This window comes from Equus quagga, chromosome 22 (assembly GCF_021613505.1).
Source record: "Equus quagga isolate Etosha38 chromosome 22, UCLA_HA_Equagga_1.0, whole genome shotgun sequence".
NCBI lineage: Eukaryota > Metazoa > Chordata > Mammalia > Perissodactyla > Equidae > Equus > Equus quagga.
The window spans coordinates 15,385,478-15,406,715 of record NC_060288.1 but is presented as its reverse complement, the minus strand read 5'-3'; the positions used below and the strand labels follow the sequence as shown (position 1 = coordinate 15,406,715).

Here is a 21,238-nt window from a genome sequence, read left to right as displayed (position 1 = left end):
AAGCAAAAAGAAGAGGATTGGCAACAGATGTTCCCTTAGGGCCAATCCTCCTCACAAAAAAAAAAAAAAAAGTCACTGCTTTCAGCTTTGATTTTTTTTTAAAGATTGGCACCTGAGCTAACATCTGTTGCCAATCTTCTTTTTTTTTTCTCTTCTCCTTCTGCTCCCCAAAGCCACCCAGTATATAATTATATTTTCCAGCTGTAGGTCCTTCTAGTTGTGCTATGTGGGACGCTGCCTCAACATGGCCTGATGAGTGGTGCAATGTCGGCACCCAGGATCCAAACCAGCAAAACCCTGGGCCGCCAAAGCAGAGCGCACAAACTTAACCCCTCAGCCACAGGGCTGGCCCCTCGTTCAGCTTCTAGGACATCACACTCTTCTGGTTTTTCTCTTTCTTCTCTGACTGGTCCTGGTCAGTTTGCTCTGCTGGCCCCTTCTTGACTTGGTTGATAATACTGGCCTCCAGGCCCAGGCCCACTTCCTCCCCAGGTCACAGTCTCACACTATGAGCCCTCATCTATGAGGCTTCCTGGAGCAGCAGCAGTGGCATCACCTGGAAACTTAAAGCAATTCTAGAGCCCCACTCTAGACCTACTGCATCCAAAAACTCTGGAAGCAGGCCCCAGCAGGTGATTCTGATGCACAATAGGTTTGGGAACCACTGATCTAGGTAATCGGAGATGGTCATGCTGGCAAGTCCCAGTTTTACCTTTTTGATTACTTAGTCATACCTGATTTGTCAGGCTCTTTTGGTGGGCCTAGTGGAGGAAAGACATTGGGGGCCAATGGTGCTTGTCCAACTTGATAAGGTGGCTTCAGGTAGGGTGGGGAAAATGGTAGGCGGCCTTTCAGTTGTGAATCGCAAGATTATGTACACAATTGTGTGTACTTTTATTGTGAGCCTCTGGGTTTTCTACTACATTACATCCCCAACTCTGAGTAGAGGTCAGCTGATACTCATTGAACCGTGGTTTAAGTGCAAGACTTCCTTAAATAAAAAGATAGACTCTTACTACCAAACATCACCTCTCAGTTTCTCTCTGGAATCATGAGTGAAATTTGCATGTGGATGTCTTTTTGTCTCTCTTACACCTCAAGTTCATTGAGACTAGGAATTGTACTTCATGATTTTTAATATCCTGTTGTTTGCCTTGCAATACTCAGTCTTTGGTGTATATTGAGTGAGTGGTTGATAGAGCCATTTTCTTTAATTTGGAATAAATATAAACCACTGCCAGCTTTAAAATATGCTGCAAGAAGACAATCTTTTCCTTTAGTGTCCAGTTTTCCCAGAGAATATTAATCTTGACCTTCATCCGTGATAGTGCCAGAAGTTCTTTTTCTATGAATTCTTAAATCTCTATAGCGTTTTCCAGAAAGCTCCAGCAGCTGTTTGTCTTCACATACAAGACCAATCATTTCCTGGGGATTGTTCACTGATCGTCGGCTTCATTTATGTCTCTCCCTTATGATCAGGGCTCTGAAGCCACCCATTCGTCAACCTCCTTTTATGTAGCAGAGGGACATTTATGGCCTTCTGAGATTTTTCTCTGCTCATGTATAAAATTATTGTCCCAGAATATGTGTAATTGTTTGAGAAGTGTTGTGGAAGTATTGTGCAATTTAGCATGACTATTGGAAGCAAGAAAAGAATTGTTTCTGTGTATCATGTTATCCCTTCTTGCCACACGTGCAATACTCCAGCAGTCTCCTCAAGGGACTGGCTTTGGTCTGGGAGCCAGAGGCTCGTTAGTCTCACTTCTACTTCTTTTCAAGGCTTTAAACAAACTATCTAAGCAAAAACCCAAGACAGATTAACTTCTGAGATTTCTCTTTCCTTGCTGCTTTTTTCCAGCTCTTTTATGAAATAATTGCCATAAGTTACAGGATTCTAAAAAAGAACATCTCTGTTTTGATCCTCACTCCCAGTACCTTTGTTACGTCTGTTTTCTACACAGTTCATTTATATGCCTGTGTAATTTCGAGAAACTCAAAACATTTTTTAGCATTTAGTGTTTAAACAAGTCAAACAATCGCTTGGATTACCTTATGGCAAATAATCTTTACACAGCATCACCAAAGTATTGTCAAAAGACTAATTGATACTCTAATAGTTGCCTTAAAAATATATACATATAAACAAACACACAAACAACATAATGCCTTTGAGATTTATCAAGGAAAACACAATTGTCACTGCATTTTGGTTGGTTTAAATTGCAAATGTTCAAGTTTAGTAAAGACTTATAAAAGTTTGATATGCAATAAGATTCTAATGTGAAAAAAATCTATTTTTCACTGCATAAGTAAAAGTACATGGTTTGAATTTGGTGTGGAAGCTAAGGGCTTGTGCAGATTAACACAGAAAAGAAAAAGGAAGTGTCTCCTATTGATAAAGTTAGAGCTTGTTTTAAAGTCTCTTTTAAGGAATTGCCCTGGTGAGGCGTCTCCTACGTGTTCCTCAATAAAAGGAGCTCCTAAAAATCTTCAGTTTGCTCTCGAGGGTGTTTCTGAGAGTCGCCTTGTTAGCACATTTGAGAGAGAATAGCAACAACAAAAGTTTAAAAAACAAGGCCAGATCTCTCTCTGATGCGACTCAAAAGGAAAAAAAAAAACCCAGTCTGATTTTTCAGACTCTATATTAGAAGTTCTCAAGTAACAGACTTGTCCTGACTATGCTCAATGGCCCCTGCTGACAGACTCTAATGAAGCCATGAAATCGATGCATCGAGACACATTAACTATCTCATATAACTCATAAGCCAGCTTGCCTCATCCATTCACACTAACACTGCACTAGTGTATCTTTCCATATTTTCAAAGTCTCTAAAATATATTTATAATCAGGAAAATATTTATTTTCAAAAGAAATAATACCACCAACTAGTGAAATGCTTATTTTATGCCTCATAGGATTACTGTGAGGATTAAATAATACACTGTATATAAAAATGCTCAATAACAGTAAGGTATTCATTGAGCCGCACTGCCTTGTCTCTGTGTATACGTCAACATGATATGAACACCACATGCCTGACTGTGTATGCTCACATCGCTCTTTGTTGAAAAGTCTAAGTTTCTTAATGGTAAAAATAAATTTTTGTTACACTGTGTATAGTTCGGATTGTGGGGAGCTCAATAAATATAAATTAATAAATGATGACCATCAACCCAAACAGAATGCTTAACTGTAAAGGAAGATGAAAGAGAATAATAATCAAAACAGAGGCCAGCTTTCTGCTTGTTTTCATTAGGTCTGCCGCCAAAGAAAATGCTCCTTAATTGTGGCAGAGGAAATTTGTGATTCTTCATATTAGGGGTGAATTCATGGCCTTGAACATGAAACAGTCTTTTAAAGGAACTTTTAAAAACTTAGTTCCCTAGGAAATAAGAGGAATTTTAGTTTAGCTATAGTTTTGAAATTTGTACAAAAAATAGTTGCAAGGTCCTCATTTAAACATATGGGTAAATATATCAGTTATTTATTGCTGCATAATGAATTACCCGAAAATTTAGTAACTTAAAATAACAATGAATATTTCTAATTTCACACAGTTTCTGTGGGTCAGAAAGTCAGGGGCAGCTTGGCTGGGTGGTTCTAACTTAGCATCTCTCGTGAGGTTGTTGTCAAGACTTCTGAGGGCGTGACGAGGACTGGAGGGTCTGTTTCCAATGTGGCTCATTCACGTGACTGTTGGCGGGAGGCCTCGGTTCCTTCCCATGTGAACCACGTAGGGTGACTTGAGTGTCCTCATGACATTGGAGCCAGCTTATGCCAATGCAAACCCTCCAAAAGAGTGAGCAAGGAGGCAGCTGCAATGCCTTTTATGACACAATGTCAGAAGTCACACAGTGTCACATTCTCTATTAGGGAGGCAAATCCTCTACTTTTTAAAGGAAGGAGTGTCAAAGAATGTGTGGACATATATTAAAACCATCACAGTAAACTCTATGGGTAATGGCACGTCTATGCAGTAAAGAAATATTACTTCCCAGAACTCATATGGTTTCAGTTTGGCCAAGTTTTTTGCTGACAGACATTCCAAGAGAAACTCATACATTTCAGCACAAACTAAGAATTATTTAAAGTTTGGAACTTTAAAGATAGGCTAACACTTTACAACAAAGAAAAACTGTGATCTAAAGTTTTTAACTAACTTTCTTGAGGCCACTACATCTAGACACATGGTTGTCTTTCAAAGTCAAAATAGTCAAGGGTATCCAACAGCAATGACCACCAGTTAAAACAGCCAGTAGATGATATCTCAAATGCTTTGATTAACAAACTAAGCATTTAATAAAAGCAATTTTGATTTATTTTTTATTTAGAATTTTTCTCATTATAAAAGAAATTTTACTATAGCGCTTGAAAAAAAATGCATGGTCAAAACTCCAATGTAAATAACACATTTGAATAGATATATTTTTCAGGCCCACTTCAATAAATCTTTAATTTTCTAGTACTCAAGTTTCCCAGAGTGGAGAATATGTGGAAAAGTACCATTTGTTAATGGAATTTTAACCCAAATACTGAATAAAAGAGTTGTGGGAATTAAAAATAGGCTTCCCAGAGAATGTAGCACATTTACCGAATCCCTATAAAAAACATTTCAAAGTAGGTCACCTCCCTCATCTGGGCCATGTGGGTTTGATGCGAATCGTTAACAGAAGAGCCTGCAAATAGCCAACTTTAAAAGTATGTAAGTTTCTTATAAAAAAATGATAGAAATATCAGAAAACCATCTAGTGTCCCTGAGAACTGGATGAACTACCCTCATCTCTCTGGGGTCATAGAACGGTTAACTTCCTATAGAAAAGACAGTGGCTAATTGGAAAGAGGAGACAACCTCATTACCGAGGGAGCATTCTCTTTGCTACCAAAATGCACCAAACTGCTTAGATCTCTTGCTCTGGAATCACTTTATTGTCTCTAGTTTCTTTACTGACTGTTTCCCTGTTTAGTACTTAAATTAATAATCCTTAATATTGTTAAAATGTATGACCCTTTCCTAGTACTAGATTTTGCATGTTAAGTAACTGGGATAATATCAGTTTTGTGGGTTTGGGATCCTGCTATATTGTAATCCCCAAAAGGGGAAAAAAATGACATTGTTTTCATATTTTTTTTGGTATAAATCCCAAGTATTTTCTTTTGTTAATTACAGAAAAATAGATAATTGGATAAAGTTGCACCCAATACAAAGATTACAGTGACCTCGAGGAGCCTAAATTCTCAAAGTAAAGAATTGATAGGGCAAGTTTTCAACCCATTTCCTGGATAGCAGAAGTCACAATGAGGCCAGATATTCCAAATGGAGACCAGGAAAAGGTTTAAGATGATAAAACAGCATCTTGTTGATTTTTAGAACTAGAAATCAGTAGACATAGTGCCAATTTGATTGTTTAAAACCCAAACTAACTTTTTGTCAACTCTAATAATAAAGTCACAGAATTAAACAATGGTCAGGGGAAGCTACTAGAAGGAGTGGGTTGGGGGAAAAAGAGAAGTGTGGAGAACATGACGTTTTGCAAGCATTCTTCGTCACTGGGAGAAAAATGGGATCTCGGTTATACTGCAGTTACTCTTTAGGGTCAGGCGTCTATACGTGCTTCCTACATTACTTTCACTTTTTTGGGGTGTTTTTTATTTTGCTGATGTGTTCATAATCATAAACAGTTTTATAAATGAAACAGCCACTAAATCAATTACTTTTGACCTTTCTGAAAGATACACTCATTATATGTATAATCGGCCCTTCAGCATCACTGCCGATTGATGAGAAAATCCAGATCTGTGAAAGCTCACTCCATTTGAAGTGCTCCTTGTCAGCGCCCAGCTCTGGAGTGAGCCTCACTCAGTTGTGTTTTTTTGGAGGAGAGACATTACACGAGGCTAAAGTGTACAGCATTCAATCTGTCTCGCGAAAGTGTATACACATTTTCTAGTGCGGTCATAAAATTTAAGTGATTTCTCCTTTCACTCTAATAAGTGTACTCTTAGCCAGCAATGTCTGATTGAGAAGAAAGAGGGGAAAGGGGCAGCCAGCTCAGACCTACAAGTAGAAAAAGAAAATGTGCCAGGGCTTCCTTTGTGTTAAAGTTCTCAGCTCCTTTAAAATTTGTGGCTCCCACCCATTAGGCATCTCAAGGATGATCGCTGTTCAATTACTCCTTTAAGCCCACATTCCAATTAGGTTTTTGTTTCCCAGTAATTAAAAACAATACCAATATCACTGGTTTCTAATTTCCCTTTTTTTCCTATTGTTATCTACATACTTACAGAAAAAGGAATGTGCCAGTCCAAGAGAAGCTGTGTAGTATAGAAGTTAAGAACGTGGACTTAATCTGGGTTAAAATCCCGGGTTCAATTCTTGGTTTGACCATTCATAAATTCTGAGACCTTGGGCAAGTAAGTTACCTGATATCTATGGGACTTGGTTTCCTCATATATAAAATAGAATAGTGACAGGACCCCCTTCTTAGGGTAGTTATTAATATTATATCAGTTAATATGTGCCAAGTGCTTAGAAAAGTGCCTAGCATAGAGTAAGCACTCGGTAAGTGTCACCTCTTACTAAGTGTTGCCTATTTCCCATGTCATTGAAGCATTCTACCATTACTTTATCTAGTTATTCACAAAATGCTGACCCCTCCTGCTTACTACTATAACTTGACTCTCTCTCCACCACAGCTTATCTCTCTGACTTTCCTTTCTCAACCCTCTTTCCATTCCCCTCAACTTCTCCCAGCTCTTGTAAATGCAGGCATTTTAATGGTCCTGATTCATGTCTCCCCTTTTTTCTGTACTCTCTTTCCCTGTTTGACCCCTCCCAGCATCTTTAATCCAAGTCCTCCCCACTCCGCCATATTCCTCCCGCCACTATACACAGCCCAGGATAGATGTGAGCATTAGCTCCTTAGTGACATTGGTCAAAAGAGTGCTGAACACTGTCATTTCATCCTTGTCTTTTCCCCTAGAACTCTAAATCATTGCCTTTTCTCTTTATCTCCTATCTTCTACTCAGCCTTTGATAAATATTTTTTGATAATATATTTTGCAAAATATTTAGTTAACGATGGAGTCAAAATTTTATCTAACTTCTAAAGCCGTATGTAAATTTCAGTTGACCATGCCATGTCTACAAAGCCTTTACTTTTGTGGCTAATGTGCACATATATTTATCGAATTTTCTATAGAAAATTAGTATTGAAGCAATTCAATCTGGACACTCATGTTTTCATACTTGCTAGTTAATTTTCCTTCCATCTATGTTTACAAACAAAAATGTGGCTAATTGCCAATACTATTACGTAATATTCCATATACTCAATGATTCTAATCTTTTTTCCTTTAGCATAAGTTGGAAATGTGTCAGTACCACAAATTTCATCTCACAGAAGGCTCAGAATTCACTAACTCATTTTGAAATGCAATTTTCTGGGAGTTAAGATAGGTTTAAAGGTACACCAGTGCTTCTTAAGACATTTCCACTTATTACAATCTATGCCCTACATAACCTCCCACACAGAGAGAGGGAGGCAGGAAGAGCAATGGGATTTCCACGCACACTCAAAGAAGGAGTAGAGGTGTACCAATCACTGCTCCAATAGAAAGAGAAGGCACACTTAAAATAGGATTATATGGGAAAGGATTAGTTACAAAGGGACTATTTACAAAGGTGCAGGGTAGGAGAAACACAAGGGTCAGTGCAGCAACCAGGGCGGCTTACTTACAGCTGAGCTGTGTTCACTCCAAGGTCCCAAAGAGAAAGAAGCAGTTAACAGAACTCAGAGGGAAAGAGTCAGCTGCCTTGAGAAGAGCAATGGCCTTGGGTGAAAGGGCATAACCAGTTCAAGGCAACTATGCCAGGTAGGATCAAGGGGAATAAACACTCCTTTCCCCTTTAAAGGGGTTCTGGAACCAATTTCCAACGTGGAGCAGGGTTTCCTCCATACCACCAAGCAATTCTCTGGACACCAGCTGGGTGTCCTACAATTCAACTCACTTCTGACACTCTCTACCTGGAGAGAGTGTCAGATCCCACATGTTAAGGGCTCACTCACACAAGACTGCCTCCTCCCTTCCCCTCCCATGCCAGTTGCAAACCCAGGTTATTACCTATGCTTCTGACCAATAGGATATAGATCAGAGGTTCCAATGACCCCCTCCTTGGGTTAGATTAATTTGCTAGAGAGGCTCACAGCACTCTAGCTGTGAAACATTTTACTCACTAGATTACCAATTTATTATACAAGGAAATAACTCAGGAACAACCAGGTAGAAGAGATGCATAGGGCATGGAAAATGTGCAGAGCTTCCTTGCCTTCTCCAAGCACATCGCTCTCCCCAAATCTGCACATGTTCACCAGTCTAGAAGCTCTCTGAACCCCCTCCTTTTGGGTTTTTATGGAGCTTCATTACATAGGCATGATTGATTAAACCATTGGCCATTAGTGATTGAACTCAATCTCCAGCCCCTTCCACTCCCAGGAGGCTGGGGGGTGGGACTGAAATTTCCAATCCTCTAATCATATGGTTAGTTTCCCCGGAAACCAGCCTCTGTCCTTAGCTGAGATCCAAAAGTCACCTCATTAGCATAACAAAAGACTCCTTTATCACTCTCATAACTTAGGAAATTCCAAGGGTTTTAAGAGCTCTGTGCCAGAAATGGGATGGAAAATCAAATATATATTTCTTATTATAAATCACAATATCACACCCTTATATCCCCTACTGGGGCTTCCCAAAGGCTCAACCTACCTGGAAGCCAGGGGGTATGGGATGCTGTTGATGGAATCTATGTAAAGTGTTCCCATACAAATTAAGTTCCAAACTGGGACACTTTTGAGAGTTAAAGGAGGTGTTAAAATTAACTGTAATTACTGCAAACAAAGAAATATAACCGATGTAGATTTTTATACCATACAGTAAATGATGAAACCAATGTAGCAAGAAAGCCCCTACTACACTATATACTCTATGGCAAAACTGCTCCACCTCGGTTTCCCCCATGTATTTCACGTATGCATATTTCACACGCACCTCACCCACATTTTCCTCCTACCCCGTCAGACTGCATATCCTGCAGGCTGCGACTGACACCAGAGCACAAGTGTCTGGTGCACCAAGTGACTGGTAGGGCAGCAGCATCACACACTCCCATCATCACCTGAAATCAGGAATTAGCTCTCCCTAGCCACTCGTGTCATCATGCACTTTGTTAAACCAGTGAGCAACCTGCGTGTTCTTGAAAGGGAGGTGCTTGTTAGATTATACCTGGAAAGGGTTGGGAAAGAGGCTGTTTATCACTAGTCATCTTTCAAATGTAACCATATAGTAAAGTCAGAACTTTGCTCTCTGCACATGCTTCTCCCACAATGCTAGACAAGACTACAGAAGCTGGAAAGGCAAACCCACCTGACATATTAATACAACTATTGATAATTTCATGTCATCAAAAAGTGAACATTCCAGCACTAAACATACTCTTACCATACAATCTGGCAATCACACTCCTTGGTATGCCTAAAGGAGCTAGAAACGTACGTCCACACCAAAACCTGCACACAGATGTTTTTGGCAGCTTTATTCATAATTGCCAAGACTAGAAGCAACCAAGATGCCCTTCAGTAGGTGAATGGATAAATGAACTATGATACATCCAGACCATGGAATATTATTCAGCACTAAAAAGAAAGAGCTAGGGGCCAGCCCAGTGGCATAGTGGTTAAATTTGAGCACTCTGCTTCAGCAGCCTGGGGTTTGCAGGTTCAGATCACGGGCACAGACCTACACACCACTCAACCAGCCATACTGTGGCAGCGGCCCACATGCCAAATAGACAGAGACTGGCACAGCTGTTAGCTCAGGAATAATCTTCCTCAAGCAAAAAGAGGAAGATTGGCAACAGATGTTAGCTCAGGGCCCTTCTTCCTCACCAAAAAAAAAAAAGAAAGAGCTATCAAGCCACAAAAAGACATGGAGACACCTTAAATGTATATTACTAAGTGAAAGAAGTCAATCTTAAAAGGCTACATACAGTATGATTTCAACTATATGAGATTCTGGAAAAGACAAAACTGTGGAGACGGTAAAAAGATTAGTGGTTGCCAAAGGTTAGGGCAGAGGCAGGGACGAATTGGTAGAGGAACATAGAGGATTTTTAGGGCAGTGAAACTGTTCTGTATGAAACTATAATCCTGGATACATGTGGCTATACATTTATCCAAACCTATAGAATATATAACATCTGAGTGAACCCTGATGTAAACTATGGACTTTGGGTCATATGATGTGTTAATATAGGTTCATCAGTCATAACAAATGTACATTCTGGTGGAGGATGCTGATAATGGGGGAGACTATGCATGTGTACGGCCGGAGGGTATACAGGAAATCTCTGTACCTTCCTCTCAATTTTCTGTGAACCTAAAACTACTCCAAAAATTAAAAGGCTGCCTTTTGAAAAGTGAACATTCTGAGAAAAATGCTATACTGACCAGGAGGCTCATGTCAACTAGGATTATCCCAAGCAAACCAGAGCATATGGCCCATTCAGATCAGCTTTCCTGCACAGATGACAAGGTAGAAAGGAACTGTGGAGGGGAAATGGAAACTAACCAGCAACGGAAGGCATTCAAGTTCCTGGTGTGGTAAACGAAACTGAGTTGGGCTCCATGACCTTGGGATTTGGGGAGAAAGGCCCTAGAATATTTATCCTGTTATCAAGAGCAGACAATTGAAAAGCCCCAGCATCAAGTTCCTCTTCATGTAGACACCTCACATTTTATGGATCGATTCAGGCATGTACCTCAGAAATGGTAAGAGACATCTCTTCTGCCTAGGTATTCATCTTCGAAGAACAGAATATTTTTAAATATCTCCATGATCCTACAGTTCACAGCTTCAAAGCATCAAACATTTGGTTACTATCTATTAGTATCCTCATTTCAAAAAGCCCTTATGCTTTTTTTTTTTTATCAGTTTCTATCAGTCCTTAGCCACTCCAAATTTCTTCCTTAGTTCCCAATCACATATGGTGGGTTCTGTGCACTCTTGGGTCCGAAAGGATAAGCTTCATTAGAGCTGTGGAATATTAGAAAACTTTTACTTTCAGGCACAGTAGAACCTGTATTTTAGCTGAGCCTGGTATCACAGTGTAAATAAGGCATTGTGGTTTACAGCACACATAAGATGAATATTTCAAATCAAATTTGTTAGTGGGTCCCACTACAGTGAATGTCTATCTCCCCGTAACACAAATGTTTCTGGGCCCCAGCCAAGAGCCCACTTACATGAAGTAATATTTGATAAGAGTAAATTCCGATTCAGTGAACAGGGTTATAGTTTGTCATAAAGAGATTTATGTATATCATTTAAGTAGTTTCAATCTGTACTGTTTTTGCAATTCTGACTTGATGGTATATGTTTTGAGATTCTACCAGAAGCCTCACTCCAACTCTTAAGTTGGAAGTTATGAAACTGTGATAATATTAGTAAATTTGGGGTAATAGAGATGAACATGCAGGCATTGAATTATTGATATGAACCTAAGCTTATATTTGAATATAATTGGTAATAATTAACCTAGTCAAGGAGGGTATGAGTGAAATACTTTCTCTCTCAGCCTTCTAAGACGCTAAGTGAAAATATACAAAACAAAGAAATTCGTAATGCAAGTTATTTTGTTTATGAGCTAGATAGTATATGCAATTCTATGTTAAACCATTAACAAATGCTTTGCCTCTGTACTTTTATCCAAGGCTTTTGGCCAGTATTATATATATATATATATAATATCCCCAATTATATGCATATATCTCTGTAGTGACACTTGTTTAAACCTAAGGGGGCAAAGAATTGTCCCACCTAGCAACAGTCAACGACAGGCTCCAAACTAATGGTGAGGGTTGAGCATGGTAGCCTCCAAACTAGGCTTTATAAGACTGAAAGGAAACAGTTGACATGAAACTAAGAAAACTTGTTTTCAGAATAACACAGAAAATAATTACAAATAGTTAAAAGTAAATAAAAGAGAGGGCTGGCCCCATGGCATAGCGGTTAAGTTTGACACGTTCCACCTCAGCGGCCCAGGTTCGCAGGTTCAGATCTCAGGCACAGACCTACACCGTTCACCAGCCGTGCCGTGGCAGCAACCCACGTACAACGTAGTGGAAGACTGTCACAGATGTTAGCTCAGGGCTAATCTTCCTCAGCAAAAATAAGCAAATAAATAAATAAAAGAGGAATGAACATGAGGAAACAAGTTAATCTGACAGAAGGAAGAGGAAGAGGCAGAGACAGACAACCTATGTTTCTTTGCATTATCTTGGAATAGATATATAGTTACTTTTTTATATTATACTAACTAATCCAACAATAGGAATAGTTTACACTTAGGGAGCTATGGGACAAGTACTGTGATAATCCCCCTCCATGCAGCATTTCATTTAATCCCCACAAATAGCCCTGAGATGTAAATATTATTTCTATCCTTTTTTAATAGATGAGGCAGCTGAGCTCAGAGAGTTCTGGAAACTTGCTAAAGGTCACAGAGCTTATTAGCGGCAGCAAGAAATATATTACTTGTTCATGTCCACCTCTAATTTTCTGCTTCAGTCTTCAGGCTTGAATTCATAAAGAGATTAGTTATTTTGACAGCATATCTTCTATTTCTTCTAGTGGAACCACGGCACTTAGTAAAAGACTGTGCATGTAGTGGATACTTAACATGTGTCTGTTGACTGATTAATTAGAACTGGGCCCAAGAGGACGAGGATCTCAGGGCATTTGCTCACGGCCAAGCATCCCAGGAAGAGGGAAAATCATCATTAACGCATTTTAAGGAAAACAGTGGTATAGTAACAACTTCAGCGGGGACAATTGCCTTTGTGATGCTCTTCAGATACGGGGAGAAAGAGGGTTACGCACCAGCAAAAAACCATGACTCAGGCTAGAAGAATGAGGGCATGGACACAATGACAAAAGCCGTTATGAGGGATACGAGGAAGAATGAAATGGCATAAGTTTAACATCAAAGGGCAGAGGAATTGCTGGTTAACATCATCCGAGAAGAAGAATAAACAGCCATTCTAAGTCAATTGCTGTCTGAATAAGTCACCTGTCTTGGGTGTCAGCTTGAGTGAAATTAAGTCTGCCACATGTCTGTGGTGCTCCTTAATTGTGAACTTTCGTAAACCAGACTTTAAAAAAATCCGACCTCCCTTGAATAATCAGTCAGTATTTCTGAATGGCTACCATATGTAAATCACCACACCAAACAATAAAAGAATACTTTTGAAGAACTAGCAGTTTTAAGGGGATATATCTATATTAACAAGTGTCCAAAAAGGAAGAAATAATGCAATTTTTCTAGTGAAATTTATGAACATATTCAGTTACTTCAGCAACAATTCTTTTTCCATTATTACAAAGTTGACCATAAAATCAAAAAAATGTTTTAAAATGTATTACTCACATATTTATGAAAATAGAGCAACTTATGGCAAAAGATATAAATAAAGGAGAATGAATAAAATTTCAAAGTTATGTAAAGGGTAAAATGATATTATGGTTGCTCCAATTAAACATTGCATTTAGCACTGAACTTTCATAATAACAGATTTGGAGAGGGAAACATGACTTGTCAAATTCTGAAAGGAATTTATAACATGGAAATGTGTTGAAAGGATATTGAATTCTGTCGCGAATCATATGTTCAACAGTGGATTTATTGGAGATATAGAAACATTATAATTAAGAACTTCAATAAATGCTGAGAAGAGTTAAGTCAATGTAGGTCAGTCGTGAATTTTTCTGTTTATCTAGCTTGCTAAAGAAAGAATTTTTTAAAATTCAGAACAATAATTACCTTTTCTCTTATATTTCCAAATAAAAATGACCTTGACCAGAGTTTTGTCAAGAGCTAGACAGCCTTAAATTCAACATTTAGCTCTCTGAAGTAAGCATGGAGTGAGATATTCTGTAGATTGTTGAAGAGAGAGATATCAGCTTTAAACACAGTAAATGCCGGTGTTTTGAAAAAGAGAAAAACAGATGTTAAAGGTGAGAAGCCCACCTTATATTCTTATTTATTAGAGAATAATCCCATCTCTACTCAAAGGTGGACCACAGATGCGCCTCTGATCAACACCAAAACATTTCTTAAGAATAAATTTCATCTTTATTCAAATGCTTAGCCACCATTTTGAGCTGAGACCCCAAATTTCTACATCATAGAATATAGACGAAACCATCATTTCGCTCTGCAAGCCTGTACAGATAGTTGTTACAGTCAGCAATCTTGGCAAAAAAAAGTTCCTCAGTATGGCTGACAGCTTCTGTCTCAAATAAGACCTGCCAAATTCTTCTTGGAACAAAGGATATACAACATGAATTAGATTTCTCAGATAATTATCTCCATATTTATTTCACTTTGGTTGTATGTATGTGTACCTTGAAGACAGTCCTCATATCAGCACACTATCTCTTTCTCTGAATTTCCATTATCTTCCATTGTAAGGTCGAGAAACCAAGTTACATTGGAATCATGAACACTAAGATGGATAAAGCCTTGTTGACCTTTCAGCTTCACCAGCCTTGTGAATGATGGTATTAGTAGACAATGCTTTAAGACCCAGACTCCAGTCTTATCCCCATTTGGCCAACTAAAGCCTTATAACATTGGGCAAGTCACTTAATCTCTCTGGATCTCAACAACCTCATAGACAAAAGGACAAAGAGCGAGCTAGAAGAGTGTTTCCCAAAGCATGGTTACATAGATTACTGGTGTACATCAGCTGATACAGAGACACACATTTTAAATTTCTGTAATTATTTATTTTAATCAGTGTTATGAATAACATAAAAAAAGCAGACTTGTAAATTCATGCCTTTTATTTTTATTATTTAAAACAAATTAAGTAATATTTGATATGTAAAAAATTGTTAAATAATCTATAAGTGATACATATACGTAGAAAATAGTAAAGATGGTATTCGAAATACTGTAGTTTGGGAAACACGATTTAATGATGTCTAAGTTCCTACCACCAAGAAGAGCCTGTATTTCCAATGAAAGAACTATGGCTGTCAAAGCTGGAGAAACACTTTGTAAACCAAAATAGATAATATCAGATTGCCAATCAGACACAGCTTTTCAATGAAGTTCTTTGTTCAAATGAAGGCAAACAGAAATCATTGACGGGACAATATCACAGACTGGAGTGATTTCAAAGAGCCTTTAAATAAAGAAATGGAAACAAACCCATTTTTCCAGTGTATCTTCTTTTCTTTCATGTCTTCCCAAAAAATGTGACTCCTCTAACTCTTCCTGTTGCCCATTGTGATCACAATGGGCTCTTGTGCCCTCATCTAAGTCAGAGGCTGTTCCATCACTGAGGGATGTTTTCCTGCAACTTCTAAGGACACAATTACCCATTTTGAAATTTCTCTGTAAAATATTTTTGTGGAAACAAAAGTGAATATTTTCAAAGGAATGGAATAAATTACTCTACCACTGATTCTTGCCATTTTAAAAAAGGCAAATGGAGGAAATCCTTATAGGACAAAACAACATTCCATACACTTGTGTGTGAACATCTCTGATATTTGAAAACATACAAAACAAAAAGTACAAAATAAATGGTAGTACTTTGTTGTTTACAGCAGGACAAAAAAAATCCCTTCATGGCATCTGTGAATAGAATCTTCCAGTCTGTCATAGCTGTCCATTTTTTGAAGAGGTTGACTTTCAAATAGTCTTCTTAATGGTAGTATTCTATGGTCCCAATTCCAAAAAAAAAAAAAGAAGGAAAGAATTTATATAATTGAGGGACATGGCATATTATTACCAATAACATCCTAAAAAGAAAAATCATACTCCATTTTCACTTAAAATCATCGAGAAGAAATTGAATCAATTCAATTGTCATTGTCCTAAAATGGATTCAGATATGCTAACTACTGGTTATGTTACTATTTATGTTAGCAGCTTCTGTGTAGTTGGTATGAGTTCCTAAAAGGTGTCCAGTGGATGTCCTCCTGCAAGTGCAGAAAACCATCCTAGCAGCAGACTGAAAGCATCAACATATGTCTACAACATTTCCGCGAGACATGTCTAAATCGGCATTTCCTCAACAATATTTCACATCCAAAAATACAAACAGACACACACACACAGTCTAAGTTCCCACACACAGCTTTAAAAGACCTCATTAAGAGAAAGCAAATTGTTTCCTCCCTTTTTACTAAAAAGCTTTCTCTTTAATGGTTTTTTTAAAAAATTCAATTGTAAAACACCTTAACAGATCAACTTCAGTGAAAATTTTTACGTGTCAGTACAGGCATTGAAAAGGTTGTTATTCTATCATCTGAATATCACAGGGAAGAATAACAAAAGACTATGAACGATTTCTTTCTCTCATTTGGAAGTTATTAGTAGACCTCCCTTCGTTCCATTGAGAAATGAGAGAAAATATGAAGTTACAGCGAACCCATATGGCCAGCAGGAAAATCCTATTTAATTGCTTTATTGCCAGAAATGTTAAATCACTTCCTGAGGATACAGTTCAAATGAAACATATGGCAGCTATTAACAAAAACCCCTAATGAATTCAAAAATATGCTTTTTATGGGAGCTTTCTCATAAGCAAGTCATACATGTTATTTAAACTCTATATACAAATGTGCATTTGGTACTTTAATTCCACAAACGTTTGATGAACACCTACTCTGTACCAGACTCTACAGCCAGCGTGCATGGAATAATTTTTTTCCAAGCCCAGGAACAGATTTAATACTACGGATCCTCAGGACATGGACCCAAATCTAGCCATTCCTCTTCTCAGAAGTCAAGGGCAAGAAGAATCTCCTGACTAATGCCTCCTTCCCAAGGGTTCGGTGCCCAGGAAAGCTATTCCATTTGTACCCGGGTAGCCCTAATTATCTCCTATCTTCCTACTCCTTTTAGCGTCACACAAGCAATGGTGCTATTCTGTGCCATTTAGTATCTGGTGCATGGAACCACTCTGTCTTTTCTTGTATCTTCAACTGGACTGTGAATCCCACAAGGAAGAAAACTTTGCTAAGGGTTTGATACCTAGGTGTGTAATTAAGAATCAACAAATAGCTCTAATTAATTAAAAACCAAGTGGCAGCATTTTTTAAATTTGATGACTTCCATCCCCGGGAAATTTCACAAATTTAATCAATTTATTCATAAGCCATTTTCTGAAGAGCCAATTCGCCCTCAAATTCAAAGATAAATCAGCCGAGGGATATCCAGCTGTTATTACTATGTGGCTGTACCTTGAAAGAGAAGTTATAAAATTCTGGGTATACTAAAATTTGACTTTCCTTTCTCCACATTTTACTACGGCCTTTGCAGTTTATTTAATGGAAGTGACCCTTGGTAGCTTAAAGAATCATGCAGAATGAGGTGAGATTCTAAAGTAATTGGCACTGGCGACTTGAAGTATTGGCATTGGCTATATAGGGACTAAACCATATTTGCTTCATAGCACAACTCATTGATTAACATTTTTATGAAATTTATACATGCTGTGTTACACACTCTGTAATCAAATAGAATAAGATATGGAAAAGGCCTGTCACTGCTCAATTTGTGTTTTGGGGCAAGACATTCTATTTGTCTTAAATGCTTTAGCTAAAGAAGAGAGAGCTTATGTAGATAATTTCTAAATGTCTTGTACAGATATTCCTTGATCTAAGTCAATGTCTTATCATAGGACCTCTGCAACCTTTTCCTCCGTCCTTTTAAAGTATTGTGATTAGTTTTTGAAATTAGTGTTAGCGACCTCCGAGGCCAGCATGCCAGTAGTTGTGTCTCAGCTTCTATTACTGACTGTGACCTCGAAAAAGTGACTTTACTTTCAGGACTCCATGGGGTTGTTCTAAGGATTGAGTTATTTTTCTGCAGGTAAAAGCTTAAAACTGTACCTTGTACATACTGAGAACTTAGTAAGTGTTAGTTACTCTTGTATTGAGGAACTTTCTCCATGAACATCCTTTAATTGCCTATCACCAACCTTTACAATCTTGTCAATGAAAGGGCTTCTGTTTTGTTTTGTTGTTTGTTTATTTGCTTGTCACAAAAGAAAGAAAATAATTTAAAAGCTCTGATCTCCAGTCAGGGGGGATATCCAGGGGCTAGGCTTAAAATATAACGCACAGTATTGATTTAATTCCATTTTTAAATGCTTTCCCAAAAAAAGACATAAAAAGTAAACAAATGTCACCAAAACTGTATATAACTTTCTTGTAAAGGGAGAAAACAGTTTTCCTGGAGTATAGAGCCAGAGAAGTTCCTCTTAAAGCAAAGGAAAAATCAGATGAGCCTCCTATAAATGAAAGGATACTAAGGAAGTTGCTTGAAGCCTACACAACCGCTTTGATGCCCTGGTCCTTGGGCATGATCCTCCACTCTGCCATGTAACTCCCTGATATTCTGTTCATGGCTGCATCTTTGCCAGGATGCAGAGTCAGTGTTCACACTCAGAGAACAAGAAGTGAACAAGGAAGTATAGATCATGATTAAGTCAAAATATACTTTCACTATAGATCAATCTTGCCAAAACAAAAACTCTATTTTTTATTCACGGAAAGAATTTTCCCTTATTTGAAAAATTGCGTCAATCTCCAAATCCAGTAAATTCCAAAGGTAAGGATCTCGGCAGCCCATGATCAATACCTCACAAAAATATAGGTGTCTTGATATTTGATATTTCTGGAAATGAAGATTGATGCTATTTCCTTAGACTGATCTACAGCAGGGGTACACATGAGCCTTCATCTCTCTCTCTCTCTCTCTCTCTCTCTCACACACACACACACACACACACACTTGCAACAAAATTAATTGCTCATTTGAGCCTACTTACCCCAACTCTGAGGACTTTGTGCCCTGAAGAAGACATCACTTGTGGACATCTTGTGTGGTCAACGGTTGTGGGGTTTCTACCCCACATAGATTTATATTCCCCCAGATAGATTTATAAAAGGCTCCCAGTACAAGTTAATATGTTCATGCTAACTGCATTTTATACATGAATAACTGAGGTGAATGGGAACGAGAAGTTCAACTTCCTTAATTTGTTTTAGAGCACCCACAAAGAGTAGATCAGACATTGATACTTTAAAGTCTTCTGAAAACATCTCACTCTGAATTCTATTTTTCAAATGATAGTGAAGGATCATTGCTGGGAATTGAACTTCTAAACCTCTCACATCAGTGAACTGACCCATTGGCCCAGTGCCCATAGTAACAAGTATAAGAGCAGCTGCCTTTTCCTGAGGACCTCAGGTGCTTTATAGAGGCTATTACAGTTAGTCCTTGCAGCAGCCGTATGAAGTAGGTGTGATTATCTCCCTTTTGTACAGGAGGAATCCGAGCCTAGAAGGGACAGGGCAGTGATTGGAAATGCCTAGAAACTGACCAAACAATTTACTTGTTCTGCCTCCCAAAATAGGACAAAGAAATTGAACTACAAAAATTCTACCCAAATTCAAAGAGTCTTTTTAGTCTCGTTAATTGCCAGTATCCTTCAGGAGTAATATGAGCCTGTCTTCAGAGAACAAAACAATTACATGGTATTTACAATTCTCATAGCTGGATCTAGTCACTTTACTGACAGTTCCACAACTCTCTCTTTTTTCTTTTCAGTTTTATTGAGATATAATTGACAAATAAATTTGGAAGATATTTAAAGTGTACATTGTGGTGATTTGATATATGTATACGTTGTGAGAGAATTCCCACCATCTAGTTAATTAACACATTCATCACCTCACATATTTATCTTTTTTCTTTTTTCTTTTTTTTGGTGAGAACATTTAAGTTCTACTCTCTTAGCAAATATCAATTACATAATACAGTGCTATCAACCACAGTCACTATGTTTGACATTAGATCCTCAGACCTTATCCATCTTACAGGTGAAAGTCTGTACCCTTTGACCAACCTCTCCCTATTTCCCCCGTCCCAGCCCCTGGCAACCACTTTTCTACGGAGCCTCCATACTGTTTTCCGCAGTGGTGGCACCAATTTACATTCCCACCAACAGTGCACAGGGTTCCCTTTTTCCCACATCCTCACCAACACTTGTTATCTCTCGTTTTTTTGAAGACAGCCATTCTAGCAGGTGTGAGGTGATATCTCATTGTGATTTTGATTTGCATTTCCCTGATGATTAGTGATGTTGAGCACCTTTTCATGTACCTGTTGGGCATTTGAATGTCTTTGGAAAAATGTCCACTCAGATCCTCTGCCCTATCATCTTTCTATTGTCAGATTCTATTTAATTTTTGCTCCGTTTATGATACTTCGTTTTATTCCTAATAATGTTATGTTTCTTTTTAATAATTCCACAATTTTATGGCTTTTGTTTTCTTTTTCAGGCTATTCCAGGTATTTCAGAGAAGGAAAAGGCTGGTAAGTTGACATTTGGTCTTATTTTCCTTCCTATCAATTTTAGAACAAAATTCCATCTTCATGTAGACATGTCATTAAATATCTAAAATGTGTAAATCTCATCAGTCTCTGGGCAGATGTTATTGTTGAATTCCTGAAAAATGAATTTGTTTTGCTCAAAATGTAAGAAGAAAAATGTAGTTTTTCTAATTGTGTTAGAATAAGATACATGCTTCTTGTCACTTTACTACAAATTGTAACTGTGACCACAACTTTTTTCTTGAGGAAAAGAATTAGGTGTTGTTCAATGTACTGGAGAATGGCCTTTGGAAATTAGTTGTTAATAATTATCAAGATTTGTTTCTTAATCTTAAGTAGCTTATTTAGTAGTCATAGAAAATGATGTACTTGTTTAAAGCTGATGCTTTACCATCAAAAATATAATTGTGAAGCAATATGAATAATCGTACTGAAAAAAGTATAATATTTTTCTATGTTCTGTGCTATGATTATAACTGTTACCAGTCTTATGGAAAAATAGATAAGAACTGATGAGAAACATGGAAAGATGAAAAATTAGACTTGAATTGGTGGGATCATGCACTTTTTAAAAATCTATTGATCTTCTTCAATGTTGTCTTACATTTTCTGTGTAATAATAACAATATTTTAAAAAACAGATTAAAAGTACGCTACCAAACTCGAAGCACATCCTTTAGTTCTCGGACATTTGTGATTTTTAAGAGCCATATTAAAAGTTTATAGTATCCTCTAAAAGATGTCCCAACTTCAAGTGACTTTACACA

General features: G+C 37.8%; 1 protein-coding gene across 2 annotated transcripts in view; it reads left to right on the top strand.

The window, feature by feature from the left end:
• DLC1 (DLC1 Rho GTPase activating protein) overlaps positions 1-21,238 on the top strand; it is a 392,892-nt gene that overhangs the window by 180,172 nt on the left and 191,482 nt on the right. For both annotated transcript variants that reach the window (XM_046648468.1, XM_046648469.1), the window contains one exon: positions 20,420-20,453. In XM_046648468.1, coding sequence (XP_046504424.1) covers positions 20,420-20,453 — 34 coding nt within the window. The remainder of the gene's footprint in view (positions 1-20,419; positions 20,454-21,238) is intronic.